The sequence below is a fragment of the Tympanuchus pallidicinctus genome, unplaced genomic scaffold (genome assembly GCF_026119805.1).
Source record: "Tympanuchus pallidicinctus isolate F22 unplaced genomic scaffold, pur_lepc_1.0 scaffold39, whole genome shotgun sequence".
NCBI classification, from domain to species: Eukaryota; Metazoa; Chordata; class Aves; order Galliformes; family Phasianidae; genus Tympanuchus; species Tympanuchus pallidicinctus.
The window spans coordinates 289658-306855 of NW_026294757.1; the positions used below are offsets into that span (position 1 = coordinate 289658).

At 52.2% G+C, this 17198-nt stretch overlaps 1 protein-coding gene across 1 annotated transcript; it reads left to right on the forward strand.

Moving 5' to 3' along the window:
• The first annotated feature begins 2178 nt into the window (after nt 1-2178).
• CAVIN1 (caveolae associated protein 1) lies at nt 2179-16894 on the forward strand. Its single transcript, XM_052699999.1, has 2 exons — nt 2179-2910; nt 14561-16894. Exons 1-2 carry the CDS (start codon nt 2491-2493, stop codon nt 15224-15226), a joined length of 1086 nt encoding a protein of 361 aa, XP_052555959.1. The 5' UTR covers nt 2179-2490; the 3' UTR covers nt 15227-16894.
• The last annotated feature ends 304 nt before the right edge of the window (nt 16895-17198 follow it).

The window sequence follows — 17198 nt, forward strand, 5'->3', positions numbered from 1 at the left end:
GTTCAACTCCACACTTCTAACTGTTTGCTTTGAAGCTGAACGATGCTTCTGTTTGCACTGTCCCTGCCTACAGGGAGATCCAAAGGTCAAACTCGATCTACCGCTCAATAACAGCACCGAGAAGCTGTTCGTGCTGCAAGAGATAGAGAGGAATCCACTGCCCTTAGGTGTCCAAATCAGAGGGAAGGCTGCAGTTTGCCACCTATTGGCTTTCCCTGGTATGCCTCTGCTGCGGAAAATGGCTGTAAGGAAGCGAGTCTTAACATAGAATCTTACTCACTGCATTTCAGCTTGGGGTGTGACTGCTGTGTGTGCAGCAAGCCCAGAATGTGACACTACATGTGCTCTCTGGGTATCGAGACTGAAACCAAGTTCCTGTTCTGTTGGTTTATGTTGCTCTATCTCGATTTATGTAATCAGTTTGGTGTTGTTGCTTTTGTTCCCAAATGGGGAACCTAAGGCTCAGGGATTGCAATAAAGTCACAGAAGGAACTATAAAGAGAGCGCTGGTCTGCATCCTGCTCTGAACATAAAATTTCACAGAAAATTGTTGTGGGAATCCACTCTGAGGAGATCTCCCCAGTGACAAACAACTGCAGAGCTTTGTTTCTGCCTGGCAGGAGGGAGGGATTTTTACATGGAACTGACTCATCAGCACCAAACACTGGAAATAAATGCTCAGGAAAAAGGTCCCTCCAGGAAAAAAACAGGGTGTAGAAAAGCAAGCTATTTTTAATACATGACATAATACCTATAGTGGAAGCTGCACAACACAACTTTCTGAAACCGAATCCAGATCAATGGTGTGCTGTGGGTAAACAGCATTGAAAAGCAAGCTGTCACATGGCAGAGAACACGGGGGCACAGAAAGTGCTAACTGCAGCAAGTAGTCCTCATTAAACAATGATCCTATACATCTGTTGTGTGTAGTGGATTTCCCAGCTTGTATGCTAGGAATTAAGGATTTCTTCCAGTTCTGGCTTGAGGTATGAATCTGGATAAACCAAACTTTGTAGGGCCTTTATTTTATTTGCCTGCCAGGGGCAAATGTCAAGAGTGGGCTTGACCCCAACCCGAGGCAGGATGTGCTGAGCATGGGTTGCTGTCATCAAGGTACAGGGCAAGAGGGAACCTGCAGCCTTCCCAGTCTGCTCACAGCCCTCCAGCTGAACCTGGAATGGTTTCAGCTGCCCACACCAGCAGAGGCTTCACAGCAGTGATTTCCTCTGGCTGAGCCACCAACAGTACAAGTAGAGAGATCCCATCCAGGGACACTTCCAGGATAGAAATTTTCCTTCATCGTGTTCCTCTCCTTGGTCGTACCAGGTTGTTGCAGACACTTTGGGAGCACGTCACAAGCGTCTTTTAAGGCAATAAGCTGATGGTGGTATCACAAGCCATAAACTTCTGCCAACACTGTAAGACTCCATGACTTGCCTTGTGCCAAAATCAAGGTTAAAGTTCGCAAAATAGGATGATTTTCTCCCCTCATTTTCAAAAGCTTTATGTACTGTATTAATTTCTGAACTGATCAGGTGATTGGTTTGTTTGCTTGTTTTACCAGTGATGCCCAATGTAGCACAGAGTATTTGAGTATTCCTTAGAAGTACATTTCTGCATGGCGTACGTGGAAGCATGTCCTGCATTGAAGCCTGGTGGTGGGATTTGTTGGTGAGCAGAGGATTGCAGAGCAGAGACAGCTGCTTTTAGGTAGGAGTGGCCATCAGCTTCACTTCAGGGATGAATTACACTTATTTCTTTTATGTAAAATCCCGCATTGTGGCACTCACTGTACACATCGTGCACATTCCTGCTGTGCGTATTCAGACACATGGAAGCATGTGATTTTGTGATCCAGACTTTATTTTTTGTAACTACTCTGAATTTCAGCTGCTTTTTAAAAGTACTGAAAACCAAGCTCTCAAAGTACTGGAAAAAAATGCCAAGAGTTGGCAAAAGATCTGAATTTTCCAGCTGAACTTGAACGTGTGCAATTGTTTAAGCTCTAATGTACACAGCTGCAATGTTTCTTTCCAGCCGCTTCCTGCGCCGATGTTTTTGTTTTTTCCTCTCATCGCACGTAATGCCTTTAGACTTATGGTAAAGGAGAGGCTGCCGGAGTTTCAGAGCTTTGCATTCCTTGCTGAGCTGTGCCTGTGTTTGCATGCAAAGCCATCGCCAGCCCTCCAACTATTTTAATCATTTCAAAGAGGGTGGGTCATCAGGCATTTGGCAGCGGGCTCCTTTTATATAGCTGAGGTGGAGTCAGCCAATGACCTGCAAGCCTGGAAAATTTCGCAGGGCAGTTTCACCGGACAGCTCTGCAGAGCTGTGCCATTTGAATTTCAGCACAGACATCCACGCACTGCACTCTCCATTTCTGGCGTGTCTCCCAGCGCAGAGTTTAGCTGAGGCTCGGGTTCAGCTTTCCCTGCTCTCCCTGCAGCGGCAGTTTCTCTGGGCTCTCCTCGCCAGGACTCCCCAGCCATCATGGAGGATACTACTTTGCAAATTATCGAACCACCAACTGCTTCTGAGGCCTCCGAGGAGCAAATGCCCGAAGAGCCCATCAAGTCAGACCAGATCAACGGCATGATGGTGCTGACCCTTCTGGACAAGATCATCGGAGCAGTAGATCAGATTCAGCTGACCCAAACACAGCTGGAGGAAAGACAGCAAGAGATGGATAGCGCAGTGGTCAGCATCCAGGGAGAGTTAACCAAGCTGACCAAAGCTCACACCACCACCAGTAACACCGTGAACAAAATGCTGGAAAAAGTGCGCAAGGTGAGCGTCAACGTGAAGAGCGTCCGGCAGAACCTGGAGAAGCAGGCTGGGCAGATCAAGAAGCTGGAGGCCAACGAAGCGGAGCTCCTGAAGCGCAGGAATTTCAAAGTCATGATCTACCAGGTAAGGAGCAGAATTCCACCCTTGCTGGTGGCTGTTCTCATTCCCGCTGGCTCTGACTCGCTGCACGGTCCGTTCCTCACCCAAGCTCCCCTGCCTGGCCGGTGTTCCACGTGAACGTGGGTCTGGAGTTGCTCTCATTCATGTTTTAATGTCTCTAATTTTTAATTACATGTTTTTTATTTTTAGTTACATGTTTTAAGGTGCTCTAAGGTAGAGTTGCTACTTTTTTAACAGGAGCTTTAATGAAGATAGCGCGAATGCCCCAGAGCGATTAATGTGGAGGACCAAAGTGTTACAATAACCCCATGTACTGTGAACTGAAAAAGGGGCAGGAATGCTGGGTGTTATGGAGGGTGAAGGGGGGGGGGGGGTAAATCCACCTGCTGACTTCTTTTGTAGTCGGAGAGCAATAATGTTTCCTCTGTGACACGCATCTTACGGCCGGGCGCAGTGAGCATCGGGGCTGATCTCACTGGTGGGACAGACACACAGTGGGGGAAACAGCAAACAGGTCTTTGAGGTCAGAAATCCTTTGCCTTCGTGCCTGCATGTATTTCCACATTCTTTTTATGTGAGCTGCACATCCTGAGTCTCCTAGTTGTCTGATTACAGTAACAGCTTTGGTTTGCTTGGTGTTCATAGCTTGTGTCGAGGGGTGGATTTTTCCTTTAATCTTAAGGAAGAGAAGAAAAAGGAATATATTTATCTCTCTTTTCCTGTCTGGAGTCACTCCTCTTTATCAGAGCAAACTCTTGTGCTGGGCCATGGAAAAAAAGTGAGTGAAATAGTTAATGATTCCGTTAGGAGCCTCAGGGTTGATAACAGTGTCAGGGACAAATAGAGAAATGCCCACTGCTGACCACAGAGAGAAGAAAACCAGAACAAAATGGGAAACAATTCTTACTACAGTGTCTGAAGGGAGAGCTGATGATAATGAGCTCAGGAATCTGGCAAGTGCTGGGGCCTCTGCAACTCTGATTCACAGCATAAGCATCTGTACTTTTATCGTGCATGAAGGACTGAAATACGTGAGCATACTCAGACCCCACAGGCAATCTGACCAGTTCTGTGTCTCTATTTATCGCACGCTTTTTATGTAAGGCTTTTGGAGGACAGACCTACCCATGGAAAGGGAGAATGGAACCTGGAGGTACAGCAGAGGCAACAAAGGTGCAAAATGAGAAGAGCCAAGGAAATTGTTTTACAAAACATTCCGTGTGGGTTATGGAAATAGATAGGAAGTTGGCAAACTGCTGAGTCCAGGGGAAGCATCCAAAATATTTGCAGCTTGTCATTTTCTGGGCTGCTCCTTTCTGTTCATTGCTGCTCATGAGTAAAATTTTTCTTTGAATTTAAAAAAAACAATTTTGCTTCTGAATGGCATCACGGCAAAAGTAACAGAGACACAATGAGGCTGGGACAACTGCACCCGAAAACAAACTCCATTATGGGTTTGTGATGTGTGAATACCAGGAAGAAATGATTGTGTTAAGGTTAATGTGGTAACAACAGCTGTCACACTGCTGTGCTGCGTTGCTGCGCAAAGATGGATCCATGCAGTGAGGATGGTGCTGGCAAGGCACAGGGAATGCGCTCAGAGCAGCAGTGTAACCAGCCCTCCCTGCATGCAATGATGGAAACAGTTTTGTTCAGCAGAAAACATTTCTAAACGTTATCAGTCTGCAGTCTGTCGGAGCTACAGGAGTTAATATTTCTCCTTTGAAAATGGGTGGTTGTTCAATGGATGCATTCATCTGTAGATTGAACTCCATGAGAAGTTCATTGTTTTAACTGTACAGAAACCTGGCAGGAGGGGTTGGTGTAAGAAAAAATCGCTGTGTCAGAATCTCCTTTTCTGGTGGAAACGTTCTCTGGAAGTCAAACATCTGGGAGGATTTGGGGAGTTCTGCTTCTGGGTTGGGAGATTTTGTTTTGCCTCGTTTTTCTGAGAGGAAAAGAATCAAGTTTGCGTTTTGCTGTGATGGGAGGATGGTGCTCCTCAGAAAGTTGTCAGTCTGACTCTGGGAACTGCACAGCAGACACTGAGCATCAGGGCACAATTTTCTGTCTCAACGAATTCACTGCTGTGTTTTATCACAGCCGGTAATAATGGGCTCATCAACGACGAGGGTTTGCTGCTGGGATTATGCAAAACAGATGATGCCAACGCACTGACATGATTTGGCTCCATACAGACAGGAGCGGTGCTCGCTGTGTGCGCTCAGCAGAGGTGTTCACCCGGTGGGGACGCCGTCCTGCTGCTTTACCTCCATCAAACTCTGCTTGTTGGCTGCACCCCGCTGATTCTCCCTGCTTTTACTAATATCCCCCCGTGTCTCAGTCTTAATCATCAACGCAGTTTTGCAATATGCAGCCCATAAAGCCAAAACTCAGGGATGGCCCACACTGTGCGAGTTGACATGTGGAAATTACGCTGTTTTTCCGAGCTGTGTCTTACTGTAGAAACAAACAGCCGCATTACAAAGCAACTCCCACCTAATTTGGTGTTTCGGTTCTTCAGGCCCAGCACCCATCAGGGTCTAAGCGAGGTTCTCTCATAATTAATATCTTAATTACTTCTCTCACGGTGGGTGAGATTATGACTGCTCAGGGAAAGCTGCCTTTGGAAAGCTGTGATTAACTTTCCTGCACAACTGCATTTCCAGTTGTGGATAAAAAGGCAAAGATTTACCAGTGTTTTCTTTTGGGTAACGAGAGAGAAACTCATCTTAAGCGACACAGAATGTTACATGAAACAGCAATGGCTGTTTTTAAGCAAGATGGCTGAACAGAAGACCATTTTGCACAGATTTAATTTTGCATGATTCGGCGTTATGAGAGTTAAAAGATGTTGAGGACAAATCAGCATTTACAGATTGCAGATCCTGTTATTCTCTCAGCACTCAATGCTGCGTCTCCGGCAGTTGTTTCAGGAGTGCAAATGGGCACCTTGAGAGAACTGCACACGAGTGTTATACTGTGCTAGAGGAGAGGTTAGGAGGAAGAGAAAATGAAATGCTATTCGGCTTGAGCTGCTGGATGAGCCTGAAGCACTTCTGTCTGCTTGCTTTCAGAGTGAGTGGGGACGGCAGTCAGACGTTCTTTTGAACTCAGTGTTGTTGTAAACAGGACTTTCCTTCCTGAAAGGCTGGATGTCAGATGGCTGCGTGTGCCCACAGGGAGCGCATACAGAGCTGCCAGTGCTGCCTCTCTGCCTTCTGCCCTGGGCTCCCGCCTTGCTGAGAAATCAGCACAGCACATCAAACTGAGTTGGAGTGGCTGCTAATACAGCAAAATGGGGTGATTCATCCCAGAGCTCCTGTTTACAGATAGAAATGGGGTGGTTACTGCAGTTCCCGTTAGGTAACGGCAGCGCTCATAGCACACCCTGCGCCCCGTTCATCTGACGAGCAGCACGTGTCAGCGTTACGTAAGCATGCAATATTTCCTCCAAACTCTTTTTTGACAACTAAATGTGTTCCTTCAAATGCCAATGGCCTGTTTTTGCTACAGCCAGATGCCGCAAGGCTCGCAGCGCTCAGCAGACATATCGAGTGTTTCTAAAACGTGCTGGTCCCTTACTTGGGGACTTACGTGAGAGCCAAACTTTAGAGGCAGTCTGCCTCCTGATGGGCAGCTTTATCATCAGAGAAGGATGTTTGTGATGGTTTGCGGGGCCAGAAGCTCCTGCAGGGCTTCGCTGCGCTCTGGTGAACTCCGCAGCTGCCCAGAGCCCCTCATGAAATGGAGCTGCTCTGGGGAAGGGCCGGGCAGAAAATGCACACAGTCTGTACAATGGCAGGCTGCTAGCAGCGGTATAAATAGCACAGTTTGGCTTTTGTGCCTCCAGTAGGCCTTATACGGATGGGAGCAGCAAGATCCTGGGGAGGAGGGACGCATTGCAAACCCACGCACTGCGGTGGCGGAGTCGGAAGCCAGAATGAAAGGCTCTGAGCATCCCTGTGCTCCGGCAGCTCCGTGTGGACAGTGCTGCAGGTGGAGAGAAAAAGCACTGTTGCATCTTCGCTTCTGTTCTGCTGCTCGTGGAGCGGTGGGAAAGTGCCATCCTATGGGAAGGATGGAAACATGGTTTGAGTCGTTTCCTTTGGGCTGCAGCCCTGAGTTCAGACCGCCATCTCCCTCCACTGTCAGGGGCACCGTACTGACATCTCGACGTGCAAAGGTTCCTTTCTATTTCCTGCGTATCGCTGAATTATATGAATCTCAAAATCATGATTCGTGGGAGACTGTGCCTCCACTGCGCATCTAAAGAGTTCCTCAAGGTTAACAGCTCATTTCCAGGATTTTGCTTAGTGCAGATTATGACTCTTTCTACCAAAAGGCAGTTCTGGAGCATGGCTTTCTCTGTTGCAGCTCAGAATCAACTGCTTTAATATTTCATTGCTCAGATATTATTTATAAGCAGCCAATGTCTGCTGAAATCCTCTCTGTGCTGCACTTCCGTACTGAGCTGTGCAGCAATAAATTCTCCTAGAGCAAAGGGCCAATTTCCACTCTGCTGCACTGGGCTGTGCCTGTGCCCAACGTAAAGCACAGTGCTGATAGGCAGCAGGCTTCACCCTCGTTGGCCCTGTTTGGGAAAGTGTGGCTCTGCAAGATCTTATCCAGCGCTGTCCAGGTGCAGGATAAGACAGGGACCAGAGACAGAGATGCTCAGTGTCAGTGAGGGAAAATGAAATATTTAGAATAAAAAGTCGCAGGATGTTTAGTCAGTGCCTTCTACTCGAGGATGCAAATGTCAGTATCAGACTGATGTGTCTGCGTGTCAAAGTCCACCTCTATTGGTTTGCCTTCAGAAACAGATGTGGAGTTGTTCATCAGCTGGGCCAGGTTTATCCAGGAGGAGCCCCTGTGCAAACAGGCTGACAGCGGGATCAAACCCCTTTCCTTCTGTCAGCGGAAAAAAAAGAAAGAAAAAAAGACTTCTATTTCTTTGGCTGTCTGCTGCAGCCCTGCCTTTCGTCTGACTCACTGTTAGGCAAAAGCATTTTTCCAAACAGCCTCCTTCTCAGCTAGGACGTCCTGCACCGTTCTTCCCTGTCTCTGCACCGCCAGGTTTGAGGTAACTCCAGTGCCTGCACCAAGCTGCTCGTTCTCAGCGGCTAATGGAGAATATTTGGCCTTCTAAGAGAGTTTCCAGGAGATAACGTAACTGGAGTGCTTGTACAGAATGATGCCAAAAAGATTGTACAGGACACAGGATTTCAGAGGATAAAATGACTCCTGCTAGTCAGGGAGGTACTGCTTGAGAATGAACCAGTTCATCCCTTCAGCACTTGGCTTTTTCCCTTCATATTTTAGATCTTTTCCTTTGTTTCTGCAGCAGCTTTCTGGTGACTTCTGACTGTGCAAAAGAGTCAAAGCTTCTCTTTCTGCACCTTTCCTGACCCTGCTGGAAAAAAGATCTGTCCAACCTTTAGAAAAGGAGAGTCAAACCCGAGGCTGTGAATGAGAAAGGGTAAATTCTGTGTGTCAGCTGCTCCTGGGGCTTCCCAGTAACCACCCAGTGTCCTGGGGATGCGTTTAGCAAAAGAAAGAAGCTTTGATGTTGGGGTGAGGTATTTGCTAGGGTGTCTGAGCTGCTGGTGTTGTAGGGGTGGTTCAGGGTGTTGTTGGTGCTTTGACAGAGCCGAATGGATGCAGGTCTGGAACCATACCCAGCTTTTGCCATCTTTCCAGCTCGTGTTAGCAAACATACACTTAGAATCTTTCTCTTTTCATGCTATTACACATAGAAGAAAATTCTGCTTTCATCTTTGTGAGAATAAAACAGAGATCCATCATAACTGATGTCAAATCACTCTGTGAACTGCGGTGTGCAGAGTCTGCAGCATTCAGCAGGAGTGTGTCTGAAATCACAGCAGGGGTTGTGCACCTCCCAGGCTGTGCAGCGAATAGGAAGATACTCTTCCTTCCAAAAATCTTTGCAGATTGCCTTTGCTGTCACAATTTGCTACCTAGCTTCTCCCTTTACTAAATCACACCACCGTGCCTCTTCTTTCTGCTTGTTCTTCTACTAATCCGGATGATGTTTGTCGTCATTCCTGATCAGATTGGCCAGTGGGGAATAGGTAAGCTTTGTCATGACGCCTCATTCTGCCGGCCATTGAAATGCCATTTTCCTCACCTTAGCCTGAGAAGAAGCAGAGAAAGCCCTTTGAGTCCTCGGCAGAGCTCTGAGCCGTCGCCAGCAGCAGTTCCCAGCGCTGCCCAAAGTGCCGTGGCCCAAATCAGCAGAAGACATGAGAGGAGGCAGCAGCCGTAGGGCCCCAGGAGGGGCATCCCTGAAGACTTTTTGAACCTCTTCCGAAGCTCTGAGAGCCGCTGATTGTTGTGCCTTTGTGTTCTCGCCTGTTTGCGGCTGCTATGAGCATTTAGCCCCGCGGGGCTGATGCTTCCAGCTGGCAGAAATGCCTCTGCTTGTTGACTAACTGCTTGCTGCTTGCTGCCAGGGTTGTAATGGATGGTGAGGAGCTGTAATTCTCTTGCAGGCGTTGCAGGACTTGTCTTACGCTGCCTCTGTGAGCAGGGAGGGAGGCGCTGCCCTTCGCTTTGCACGAAGGGCTGCAAGCAGTGCAGGCGGCTCAGCGGGAGTCACACTGTGACTGGGCAAGCCCTGCAGTATTCTGAGCCTCAGTTTCTCCCTCTGAAACACAGACCTTATGGCACCTACCTCCTCAGACTTGCTGTAAAGTTGAGTTTATAGGCGTATGTGAAATGATTTGGAGTTACTGTTTTAAATAGCACAAGCTGCATGATATGAAACTAAACCTGCCTCGTGAGGACATAGCAGCACCTGTCTGTTCAGCGCTGGGCTCTGCTCTCTGGGAGCTGTGCTTCTGCTGCAGACTTCAGACAGCGGTGACTTTCCTGGCTTTGTTTGCCCCTTTCCTCAAGCCATAAAGGCTGTGGGTCACAGCGCAGCGCTGTGCTGTGGGGCTGCAGGAGATGTCTGAGGCTCCAGGTGCCCACAGATGGACTCGCACTGTGTGTGCAGAGCTGCTCTGTTGGAAACCCTGTGCTTCATGGCTTTTTTTTCCAGTGGAAGGGCCCAGGAGCCAGGCAAAGGTGAACTCAGCCTGGGAATGAGTTCAGGGGATCAGGGGAAACCGACAGTGAAAAATTTTCATTTTCAAGGACGGTGAAAAGATATAAATTTTTTTAAGCAATTACCATCTGTTGTACAGCCATACAGGAATTATAATCTCCAAAGGCAAAGACGCTGAAACACAAAGCACAGCTTTTCTCTTTGGAGGCATGCGAACCTCCCTGGACTCTCTCGGGCTGCGGGTGCTTATCAGGAGTGCTGCACAGGAATAGCTGAATCGTCCTTCCAAGGACACGGACTCAGGGTCAGCACCGCACAGCATCCCTGAAGACCAGCAGCCGAGATGCTGCCGTGGCTGCGGGAGCACAGAACTGCTCTGCTCCAGGGCTTTGCTCTGCCCTGGCAAGCTGCCTGCTGCCAGGGTGCTCGGCATTCCTGCCCCAATTCCTGGGCTGTAGAGAGCCCTGGGCAGGCAGAGGGGGTGGCAGGGCAGACACACACTGAGCTTGGGCCTGGCCAGCATCGGCCCTTTGTGGTCAGAGGAGAAGCTGGGGATGTGAGCGCTCGTGTTGTGCATGGTATGGCTGCATGTCAACGGAACTCAACTGTTTGTGCTGTTACAATTGTGTAAAAATAACAGAACGGAATGAATTGCAGGTGTGAGTTGCATGCATGTGTGAAAAAAGCTCCATTAAACCTTCAAAATGGAGATCAGAGTCATGAGAGTCCCGGGACTCGTTTTATGTCCCGATAATGAGATCCTCTGTTCAACAGCAGCCTAGGAGCCCCTCTCCAGTTTTGGGAGTGTTCCTCTTATCTGTTGGTGATTCTGCAATCCCTGCAGAGCTGTGCTGGGCTGGGAACGCAGCTTGGCTCCGTGCCTCATTGGCCCTGTCCGTGACAAGGGAAGTATTTACTCGTGTTGTAGCAACGGGCAATGCGTGTATGGCCATACAGGGGCTGACGGGGTGACTCACTGCAAGGGAACTCAGCTTGGAAACACAGATAAAAGCCCCCTTAGTGCAGCAAAGCAGGCACTGCTCTGCCCAGATGGAGCAGCTTGGTGTTGCTGCAGCAGGAGCATAGGGCAGTTCAGCCCCTGGGTACCTCTGCGGGCTCCTGTCAGCTCTGAGCAGGGAATGTCCCCAAGCGCTGCTCCCCAGCCCCACACAGCTGACACCGTGCCACAAGACAGCACAGCTCCTCTTGAGGCCGGGGGGTGGGAGGGGGGTGGCACAATGTGTGGGGCGAGAGAAGCACAGGACCAGCAGGGGCTGGAGCTGAACCTTTCTATGCTTGGAAGAGGCTGATGGCCTGGCTCAGCACACGGCCACCACTTGCCCCACACTGAGCACAAAGCAAGGAGGATTTTTCTTCTGCTGAGATAAAAATCTGAGAAATCTTGTCTTTGTGCCAGCTGGATTCAGGCACAGGGAACAGAGCTGGTTTGCATCTGCTGATGGGAGGGAGTGTTTGAACGCCCCAATGTGGGGGATGCCAAGAGCGTGGATTTCGGACTCTCCCACTCTAAGGGTCAGTGTTTTCCCAGTAAAAATAGCATGTTTAGAATGCCTGCTATTAAAAATGTGCCTCATCTGGGTGAGCCACGAGTGGAGCAAAGTGTACGCAGCACAGAGCTGTGCCCTCAGCAGGGATTTGCACAGCAGCCGCCTGCAAAGCCGGGGCAGTTCGGGATCGTTCTGGTGGGGCCCCTCTGTCCTTGTCTGCAGCAGGGAGCACTGAGTGCTGGAGACCTGCGCCGCTCTGCCTGCGTGCGCTGTCGCAGCCCCTGGGCAGTGCCTGGGATGCTCAGAGCCCTTTGCTCATCTCAGGGCTGTCGTGCAGCTGGAGCCTGCTGTGTCAGCAGGAGTGCTGCCTGGTGCAGATGGGCCTTAAGTCAGGAAAGTGACCCAAATCAAACACTGCTGTTCTCCAGATGGTTATCTGCAGATCTACAGATGGAGGAAGAGTCAGGGCTGGGGGTGAGGGCTGGCAGCCTGAGAACAAGGGTGGTTTGGGGGAATGTGGGTGCGACAGCAAGGCAAGTGCTGCTCCCGGGCCCTGGTGGGATGGATGCAGTGAGGGCATTGCAGATGGTGACACGGGGGAGTGCTGCTGGTGCAGCCCAGCCCGCTGTGTTGAAAAGCGCAGTTATAACAAGAGGGAAGGCAGTTACCTCTGGTCAGATAGGGAGTTTTTGTGCTGGCTTTTCTTTCTGTGCACATACGCCTGGGAGTTCACCAGGATTAGGATCTGGGTTTGCAGGATGTGGTCATTTCCAGCACTGGTGCCAGGGGAGCGGGGATGCCTTTGTTCTGTCTCATTGTGTTGAGGTGGGGGAAGGAAGTGCTGCAGTTCCCGATGTTCTTGGCAGGGCAGGTCTCCATGGGTCTGGGGGATCACTCCTGCAGGTGTTGTGCAGAATGTGGTCCTGCTGTCCTCCTGGGGAACATTGGCTCTGGGCTTTCCCAGCCCCCCTGAGAGCTGAACATTGTTCCCTCCTGAAGGGGATATGGAATGGAGGAAACATGCGTGGGCTGCCTCACCTTCCAGAATTTATCCTGAGTGGCGATTTGGAGGAGGCAGAGCCTTGGCCCTTGCAGCTTTGGCAAAACCCAAGAATGGGACCCTTGGTGATTTTCCACTGTTTACACCATTTTCTTCAAATTCCCTCTCAGTTCCGGAAATTCTGCTTGTTCAAGGAGCAGTGCTGTCCTGTGCCCGGGGGGAATGAGAAAACCACCTAAGCTATGTCACCTCGTGTCACAGCAGCAGTGGTGCACAGGTGGGCAAACATGCACTCCTTCCCTGCATCACAGGAGACATCAGAAGGTCCCCAGCCTCCCAGGAAAACTTGCACAGAAACATACATGGGGCCAGCGTGCCTCTTCAGGCCCTGTCCCCAGCAGCTGTGTGACACTGGGATGTCCTGGCTCTTGACATCTGTGCTGCTCATTAGCCAGCAGGCAGTTTGATGCAGCAGCTACAGCCAGCATTGTATTTGGACCCCAGCCCTTTTCTTCTGAAGCTGCTGCCCCCAGGGCTGGCCGTAGCACCTGCGGGTCCTTCTTTCCCATGGCCTTCTCCAAGCCCCAGCCCAGTGCACTGTGCTCTGTGTGTGTTCCCAGTGCAGGGCTGTGCCTTGCTCCTGCTAGTTCTCTGGCTGTGCTCACTGCAGCACTCCCTGCCTCTCCCTCCTGGCTCCATTGGTTAAAACGACTTGGGCGTAAATTTCGGGGCTGTGTGCTGCAGCTTTGTACAGCGGTGGGCTATTTCCAGCCCGTCCTGGGAACGCGGTGGTGATTCATTGCAGCAGGGACGCACACTATGTGCTGCTCAGATGAAAACCAATCCCACCCCGGACCTGTGCCCCTCTCTTGGCTCCAGTGCCCCTCCTGTGCACATGCCTGTCCTCTGCCACAGAGATCACAGATTTGGCTGACCCAGGGCAGTGGAGAAGCTGAATGAATTTGCCTTTAGTCCTGAGGAAAGGCAGTATAGCTGCGCTGTGTGCGTCAGGATCCGTCTCAGCCTCCTTCAGATACAGTCTCGGAAAAGCATGGCGGTGAAATGGCAAAACCGCCCACATGCTGCGCCCCAGGAGGCGTCCCAGCCCCACATCATCTCCTTGCAGGACCTGGGAAAGCCTGGTTCCCAGACAGGCTGCCACTTGCAGCCCAGTGCTGGGTGGTCATTGGGAGGCGGGAGGGAGGTGGGGGGAAACTCCTGAGGAAGTCAGGGAGGGCTCTAAGCAAGGCACAGAGGGACAAGGAGCCTGGCACCGGGGAGCAAACCACTGCTGCCTGGCAGGGAGCTCCAGCAGCGAGCAGGATCGGATGCACAGCGCCTGCTGAGGCAGCCGAGGCAGCAGCAGGTCAGTTCACAGCTCGCAGCTCGCAGCCGGGCCCAGCTGAGCGCCTGCACAGCGCCATGAAAACACTTGGGAAACTGAGTGCTGCTGGTGCAGCTGTCAGCACTGGGTGCCCACAGCAGACACAGCTCCCGTCCTCTCCCAGCTGCTCCACAGGGTCCCAGCCGTGCAACCAGGGCTCTGCAACAGGCATAAATACACGAACGAGTTGCGTGGCAGGAGCCCGAAGTTTGGGTTCCTGCAGCACGACTGCAGCCTTCTCCGGCCGACACAAGCAGCCGTGAAGCACCAGAGCCATAGCTGGATGTGTTTGGCTGTGGCATCGCCTCCAGTCCATGCTGTGTCCCATAGCGTGGGATGTGGGCAGAGCACCTCACATGGAGGGGAGTCTCCACTGCAGGCCCCAGGAAAGTTGAGGACAGAACTGGGGGGGATGGGGCTGTGAGAGGGCCAGGAGATGAAGGGAAAAGTCTCTGGGACCAGCCCAGAGAGTGCAGAGCTCATAAATGTGAGCTGAAATACAGCAGAGCCGTGAGATCCAGTGGGAGAGAGCAGCGTAATTTATTAGCAGCTCTGACTGGGAGGACAAACCTAGGCCTGAGGCTGCCAGGTTTGTGTCACCATGAGTCATCGCTGTGCTTCTGCTCAGTGCTGAGCAGGGCTGCTGAGGTGGGTGCTGTGTCTCACTGGCTCCGCTCTGTGTCTTGCAGGATGAAGTGAAGCTCCCATCCAAACTGAGCATCAGCAAGTCTCTGAAGGAGGGCGAAAAGCAGGAGAAGGAAGGTGAAGGCGAGGAGTTGCCCGCAGGTGAGGACCATGCAGAGGAGGATCACATCCAGCTCTCCTCTGATGAAGAGGTGGAGATTGAAGAGATTATTGAGGAGTCACGGGCAGAGCGCATCAAAAGGAGCGGCATGAAGAGAGTGGATGACTTTAAGAAGGCATTCTCGAAGGAAAAAATGGAGAAGACAAAGCTGAAGACCAAGGAAAACCTGGAGAAGACCCGCCACAACCTGGAGAAGACCCGCCACAACCTGGAGAAGAGGATGAACAAGCTGGGCACCAAGATCGTGACTAATGAAAGGAGAGAGAAGATGAAGACTTCTCGAGACAAGCTGAGGAAGTCTTTCACGCCTGACCATACCATCTATGCCAGGTCCAAGACAGCCGTCTACAAAGTGCCACCCTTCACTTTCCATGTCAAGAAAATTAGAGAGGGAGAGGTGGAAGTAAAAGCCACAGAGCTGGTGGAGGTGGGTGGAGAGGAGGGAGAAAACTCGGATCTGATGCGTGGGGAGAGCCCTGAGATGCACACACTGCTGGAGATCACAGAGGAGTCTGACGCGGTACTGGTGGACAAGAGCGACAGTGAGTAGGGCAGGCAGCAGCACGGAAGGGTTGCAGATGGAGGCCGAACACGTAATCATTCACATGTTGAGATCTCTCTTTGCCCCGGTGCCCGGGGGGAAGCGTACACAGCATCTTTACTACCCTGCAGAGCCAATGCCAATCCCCTGCCTGCTAGGACAAGGTGTATTTTATATTTTAGTTTTAGCACACATAAATGTTAGGAACACAGGACTGTTTTTCTTACACTGTCAAACCACCCTTGGAGACCATTCCTGCCGCAGCTGCGTGAGAGCCTTCCAGAACCCAGACCTGGAGAAGGGCTCCGAGCAATGGGGACCCAACCCAGCTGGAAAGTGCTAAAACCAAGATGACAGCCGTACACCTGAAACGCTCAAGCGTCCTCTGTGAGCACAGACCTGGTGTCAAGAATGCCCGCCCAGCCCGCAAGGCCCCAATTCCCTGTGCCAGGCTGAGTGGCTGCCCCCGCAGACAGCAGATGCATGGGATCCGAGCTGCCACCCGAGGAGCAGAGGGTCTGCAATGCACCCAGCGTGCGGGAGGAAAGAATGGAGCAATCCTGTCAATGGCCAGAATAATGGCGAAGCTGAGCAGCCCGGCGGCACGCAGGCGGTCTGCTGCATCCTTTCCTCCCAAGGACCAGATCACTGTGGCGGAGCCAGGAGAGCTTTGCCATAAAACCAACCTGCTGCTGGGACTGCAGAGCCCTCACAGCCTGCGCCTGCTGCCTCACCCCAGCACTGCCATCGCCGGAACAGTGTGGGCGCACGCTCCCCAGCTCGAGTTAAATCCCAGCTGCCTGAATTCTGGCTGGGCAGGGAATGCAAAGAGCTGGACGTTGCTCCCACCTTCGGTGCGTGCCACCATCGGTGGGCAGTGAGTGCAACCCAGCCAGGCAGAGGGTGGCTGTGGGTGTTTGTGCCAGAGGAGCCCACACCAGCTGTGTTGCGTTGCCAGAGGAAATTGGGATGCACTGTGGGAGGCACCCGGCCGTCAGCGAGCAGCCTTGACACCGGTCCAGCACCACATCTTGAGCATTTCTGAGCATCTCCTTCTTCAGGGGTTCTGGCACGGCTCAGGCTCGTGCCCACGTCCTGCACTTCCCTCCCCATTTCCCACTTTCCGCGGCTTTGCTCTGTCCCTATAGGATCACACGCAGCCCCGCGGCTCAGCCCGCACAGCTCTTACGCGCAGCCACCGCACGGCAGCAGAGCAGGAGCAGGCGGGAGGCTGCGGCCCCACAGCTTCTCCTGGGAGCCGTGGGTGCCCCGGGGCGGGTGGACGTGGGGGGTGGGATGCGCCCATCCCTCCTGCTCAGCACCGTCCTACGTGCCGCTTTCCTTCTGGCCCTGCTCCTCCCCGCGCAGCCGGGACCGCTGCTGACATAACCACGTATATAAATTTGCTTTTCCTCTCAGATCGTTCTCCCTCTCGTTGTCTAACGCACCCTGCCCTCCCCACCCCGCGGCCCTGCCCTGTGCCCGTGGCTGCGCTGTGCCGCGTGCCCCGGCCCCGCGGGCTCCTCGCGGCGCTGCAGCCTCGCACAGCGCAGCAGAGCCGCCGGGCATCGGTCCCACCGCGGTGCCCACCGCGGGCGCGTTGGACAAAGCTCTGATTGTTTTCTATGACTGCATCCTGGTGAGCAGCACAACTAATAAAGGCTCTTTTGTAAAGGAGCAGCATGACGCCTACTGAGCGCCGGGCCGGGGGTGGCAGGGTGGGGAAATGGCCTTAAACCAACACGGGGTGCGTTTGGGTCAGATGTACGGAAGGAAACCTCCGCTCGGAGGGCGGCCGTGCCCACACACAGGGCAGCTGCGGGCGCCCGCCCCTGGGGGCGCTAAGGGCCGAGCTGGGCGGGGTCCCGGGCAGCGGATCTACGGAAGCTGTCCCTACGCCACGGGCCGGGTGGGGGCCAGGCGCCCACCCGCGCCGATCCCCGCCGCTCCGTGCGGTGTCGCTGTTGCGCTCCGACAGCAA

Coding starts and splice junctions, on each gene's coding strand:
- CAVIN1 (XM_052699999.1), top strand. CDS start 2,491: ATGGAGGATACTACTTTGCAAATTATCGAACCACCAACTGCTTCTGAG. Junction 2,911..14,560: donor TCAAAGTCATGATCTACCAG/GTAAGGAGCAGA, acceptor TGTGTCTTGCAG/GATGAAGTGAAGCTCCCATC.